The sequence below is a fragment of the Prenolepis imparis genome, unplaced genomic scaffold (assembly GCF_030444845.1).
Source record: "Prenolepis imparis isolate NDT839.2.m4 unplaced genomic scaffold, iyPreImpa1.0 SCAF_6, whole genome shotgun sequence".
In the NCBI taxonomy this organism is placed as follows: domain Eukaryota; kingdom Metazoa; phylum Arthropoda; class Insecta; order Hymenoptera; family Formicidae; genus Prenolepis; species Prenolepis imparis.
The window spans coordinates 16933181-16938743 of NW_028141164.1; the positions used below are offsets into that span (position 1 = coordinate 16933181).

Sequence of the window (5563 nt, forward strand, 5' to 3'; positions counted from 1 at the left end):
CATTGAAATCTCCAATAATGATAGAGTGCCTATAACTAACTTGCAACTCCAGAAAAGATTGGAAGAACTCATTTAAATATCCGGAATTCGGTGGCCTATAAACTACAGCCAATAGTAACTTTGAAGAGTCATTAAATAAAATTTCCGCGATTATAAACTCAGGTCTTACAGCGTGTGATCCAGACGAGCTCAGAAGAATGGCGGCCCGCAAATAATCAGAGAGATAGAACGCCACGCCTCCACCCATCCTGCCAACTCTGTCACATCTATATAGCGAATAGCCTGGCAGCCTCACCATAACATCGGTTATGTTAGGCCTAAGCCACGTCTCAGACATGCAGATGACATGAAAGTCTGAGGTAATGAAGAAGTGTCTAAATTCATCAAAATGCGCACACAGAGACTGACAATTTACATGACAAATCTTGATGTCCTCAAAGTCATTTGTTATTTCAGTCATACTTTACATAGGCAATCTTATCCTTGATTTTTCTGCACAGTATCGGACACTTCACAGCATCCAAGGCAGAGTGCCCCAGCTCACTATGCGATCCATGACGTTCACAATTCTGACACTTCGGTGATTGGTTCCTGCTCTTACAGTCCTTCGTTTCATGGTCACCAGCACAATGTCCACACGACGGCCCCGCACTGCAATCTGCAGCAAAGTGTCCAAAAGAGAGACATCTGTAGCATTGCACTACCCTCACATGATCCCCAAAAAAACAAGACGCATAACGGAGATATATCCGTCCGCTATCAAAAAGTGCTTTACGTGCTGCTGATGACACCTCCACAATACAGCTTGTTGTTCGCCTATCTTGTTTATTCTTAAAGATGTAAATAACCTTAAGATCCATTCCTAAATCACTTTTCAGATTCTGAGCCACAATTTCTTCCTTGATCTCTTCTGCAGACATTTCCTTAGGTACACCATGTATGATGAGCCTTGGATTAAATCTCACACTCTCACACACCTTAAGTCCAGCATCAGCAAGACCAGGGTGAGCTTTGATTTTGTCCATGTCAGGAGCAAACGCCTCGATTCTCACGCTATTATCCCTCGCAAGGGTCATCCTTTTGACCTTCAAGCCACAATCGGCAGGTTTTAATACCTTACATAAGGTATCTCTTGTGACCTGAGCCGAGATGTATTTATTTGTCTTGCCTAGCTCCGGTGTTATTAGGAAGCTATTGGTATTGGATAATTCCACCGTCGGGCCACGTGATACCCTCACCTCCAACCCTGAAGAGCCAGCTGCAGATGCGTAAGATCTCATTTTCACTTTCTCAGCCTCCACACAGCCCTCCACACTCTTCCTCGCCGAGCCCTGACCACCAAGGTCATCCAGAGCCTCTACAACAGCCCTCTTGATATCCGTTGAGAAATTTGCCGGCATCGATTTTTCATCAAGGAGATTAATCAACACCGTGGATACCTCCATAAAGGCATCCCTGCACGTCCTAAAAGCAGCCTCAATCGTCGTTCTTTTATTCAGTGACTCTTTGCTGGACAACAGCGACCTAGATATCGCATCACTGTGCCTATCAACAGTGGCCCTGAGCGCATTTACTCTTGAGGAGTTCAATATATCAAAACCAGATCTCTCTAACATACCTGACGCATTTAAATTTAAATTTAAATTTCCCGCGCTGGTAGTCTGCCTTGTGAGCCCCCTACTGCTTACGCCACTGTTATCCTGCCCACTTACTCCTACGCCGGCCTCCATATCAACAATACAGTACAGAGATTCCCAGTAAACAAATGTGCCAGGTCAGCTTCCAAGGAGAAATCCGCCGTCCCGAAAAATCGTCGAAATATCCAAAGATGGCCAACTGACCGAGTGCAGGACAGGGCAGCACAGAAAAAACAAGTCAAGCAAAAGAAGCCCTTGACAGTAATACACTGTAAAAGAAAAAAGGCCCCGAAGGGCCAAGAAACGGAAGAAAAACAACACAGAATACAGAGCTGTCAAAAATACGTCTGTTTCAACTCACCGAGGACCAGGAGCCGAAAAGAGGAGGTTGAACAAGGAGAGAAAGCGTAGATTTATTTAAAAGCGCTCTGGGACATTGTCCCCTCAAGCGCACCAAAAGGAGAAGTTACATTTCAATGTTTTAACAAACAAAGTCTCGTACTACATATAAGAGCGCTCGCGAGAGCAGATAAGTAACAATACCAGTGTATGCCATAATTTCGGATATATGTTCATATAAGTAAGCTAACACATTTGAGTGTAAGTGTGTGTGTGTGTGTGTGTGTATAATATGATGACGCTTGTGATATATGACTAGAATAATTATTGGTTATTGATTATGATGGCGTAGTTCTCCAAAGATATTCGTATAGCTTATTCTTGAAATCGCTGATTGAGCTCGCGCTACGAATACTCTGCGGCAGGTCATTCCATAGCTTGGCCGCGCAGGATTTAAAAAGAGCGCCTGAACACCTCAGTCCTGCATAAGGGCAGGGAGAGAAGATCACCGGATGCCGCGTATTCCGTAAGGTCACCGCTGACTTGAAAGTGAGACCCTCATAGATCATCCTCGGCTCTTGGATGTTTATGATGTTAAAAAGCTGACATCCCACAAAGTATCTTCTTCTAGCATCACACTTAAGCCATCGTTACTCTCGATAGAGCGGCGTAACATGCTCGTTCCTCCTGGCATTGGTCACAAATCTTATACAGGGGTTGACTGCTCTATACAGTTGTGTATTTAATTGGTCAGTGAGGTCTCTGAGTGCGACACAGCAATAGTCCAAATGCGGTAATACTAGCGATTCAAAATAAATAAAACTTTAATATTTTTTAATAAATAAATTATTTTACATAATTTAAATGTATAATAAACTGTGCCTAAAATTTGGAATTAATTGGTTTTATTTTAGCTGAGAAAGAAAATTCTAAAATTATGTATTTTTCAGCCTCCTAAACCTTAATTCTTTCGGTAGTAGATGCCTAGATAATTTTAATTGGTAGAGTTTCGTTCGCATGTTCTTCACGACGTTTTGGATGTGTAGGTTCCAGGGGAGTGTGCTAGTTATGGTGATGCCGAGATATTTGATGCTGATGGAGAACTGGATCGCTTTTTCGTTAACACTGATGGTAGGTAGCAGATCAGGTTCGATTGAATTTATGTATCTGGCCGTGCCGAAGATGATGGCCTGTGTTTTGGTGGGGTTCAATGTTAATCCTCTGTTGTTGGCTCACTGGACTATAAAATCTATGTCGCCATTCACCAGGTGGATGCCGTTTGCAAATCAGACGGTTCAGTGTGATGATAGATCTGCAGATCATCCGCGTAGAAGTTGTATCTGCAATTCCTTAAGACATTCTGGATGTCTGCAACATACAAGGTGAATAATAGTGGCCCCAGAACCGAATCTTGTGGAACTCCTGCCGATATACGAGCCGCAGATGAGATGATACCATCGAATCCGTTCCGTACAGCCTGCGTTCTACCTTCTAGGTAGGAGGCCATCCAACTCTGCGAAACGTCTGAAAGACCTATCTCTTTTAATTTACCAAGAAGAAATCCATGATGAACTCTGTCAAAGGCCTTGGTGCAGTCAAAAAAGATGGAGATTGTGACTTTTCTGCGGTCCGCGGCCTGACGAACATCATCCAACATTCTAATAATGCAGGTCTGAGTAGATGAATTTCGCTTATAGGCAAATTGACAGGGATCAAGTAGATCCCTTTCTCTCAAGTAGTCAGTCAATTGATCGAATACTATCTTTTCTAACACTTTAGATAGTACAGGCAGGATGGAGATGGACCTATAATGTTGTAACAAGGTCGGCCGACTGATCTTTGGAATAGGCGTAATCACTGCCGATTTCCAAGCCCTGGGAACCTCTCTGTGTGTGAGTGAGAAGTTGAAGATGTTCTCGATAACCGGCATGATATAGGGCAGAGTCATGTTAATTAGCTTTGACGATATTTCATCCAAACCCACCGCATTCGATCCAAATCGGAGGAACCTACGTATGACATTAGGCGTGACATATTTAAAGTAAAATTTGCTATCGTCAAACTCCTCGCTTAAGAGATCCCGCACATCAGGCTCCTCCCCCGATTCCTCAGCCCGCACCCCTGTGTCGACAAAATATGTGTTGAGCTCCTCCACTGTGTGCAAGAGTTTCCCGCTCGAGTCTTTAGCTTTGATTAGTCCTAAGTGCCTGAACTTGCTCCATATAACGGCGGGTTTGTCCTTCCGATAAAAAATATCCATAAAGTAGTTCCTCTTTGCAGTTCTAATCATGTTTTGCACCCGGTTTCTCAAGGCCTTGAATCGTCCGTAGCTAGCAGAATTTCTGTCCCTTCGCCACATTCTTCTTGCAATATTTCTTGAATGCATCAGCCCCCGAATTTCATCCGTGAACCACGGGGCCGGAAGGTTGGTGTACCGTATCCGCCGCAAAGGAGCATGATTATTCAGACTTCTTAGAAGAATGTCATTAAAGTTCCCCACCTTGTACTCGACGGAGTCTGACGTCATTAACGCTGTCCAATCCAGTTCTCCAACTTCCGAAAGAAAATCCTCTTCACGGAAATGCCTAAAATCACGGCATAGGACCAACCTATCGGTCCGCCGCTCAATGCAGATATCAAATACGACGTTGACAAGATCGTGCGCCGACAGGAATGGCACAGCAGCCTTCACATATTTAATCAGCTTCTCTGCGTCGTCAACTATACACAGGTCAAGAAAGGTACTTGAGTTTGGCAGATGATGAGTCGTCCCGTATGGCACCAGGTACATTCCTGATGTTGTGATGAAATTTCTGATCTGAGTACTATCGTATGTGATGGTATTCATGTCCGCGTTGAAATCGCCGAAAACCATGGAGTGGAGAAACCCGATCTGCAGTTCCAGAAAGGAGCACATAAACTCATCCATGTAGCCGCAATTTGGAGGCCGGTATACAACCGCAAGTAGAAGATTCCTAGCATCCCTGAATACGATCTCCACTATGAGAAATTCCGGCTTTCGATAATGCATGTTAGCAGATGACCTTTCAAGGACAGTGATTCCGATCGAGTCCCTAACGTAAATAGCCACCCCTCCTCCCTGTCTTCCAGTTCGGTCGTTCCTTGACAAAGCATATCCAGGAACTCTGACCATATTATCCGGAACTTCCGGTTTCAGCCAGGTTTCTGACAGGCAGATTATGTGATACCCGGAGTCAGTAAAATAATGACAGAACTCGTCGTAGTGCGCAATCAGGGACTGACAATTCACGTGACAGACTGTTAACCTATCTAGGCCCGTAGCGCGATTATCCATGCGAAGGAAATTCGAAGTCTCCTTCGCTTTGCTTGCATTTTTGCAATTTTTAGATTTCGCGCGTGACTCGCTGCGTATGCGGTTTTTTTGTAGCCAACGCATTGTCAAGCGGATGTAACTTAAGTAGTTATAGCTATTGAGGGCTATAACATCCCTCCCCCGTTGGAAAAGAAAAACGGAGGTACGTAGTTTTTCGCTTAATACTATAATATACAATATATTTTCCCGTGTACAATATAATTATAATCGTTTCTTAATTCTAGAAACGCGA

The 5563-nt window shown here is 43.9% G+C and overlaps 1 protein-coding gene across 1 annotated transcript; it reads right to left on the reverse strand.

Annotated features, from left to right (window-relative positions):
* Nucleotides 1–3237: 3237 nt before the first annotated feature.
* On the reverse strand, nt 3238–5292 carry LOC145937832 (uncharacterized). Its single transcript, XM_083041200.1, has one exon. The coding sequence runs from the start codon at nt 5290–5292 to the stop codon at nt 3238–3240; it is 2055 nt and encodes a 684-aa protein (XP_082897326.1).
* Between the last annotated feature and the right edge of the window lie 271 nt (nt 5293–5563).

What these genes read in the sequence shown, in the direction of transcription:
- LOC145937832 (XM_083041200.1), bottom strand. Translation starts at nt 5,292, where the DNA reads ATGGATAATCGCGCTACGGGCCTAGATAGGTTAACAGTCTGTCACGTG.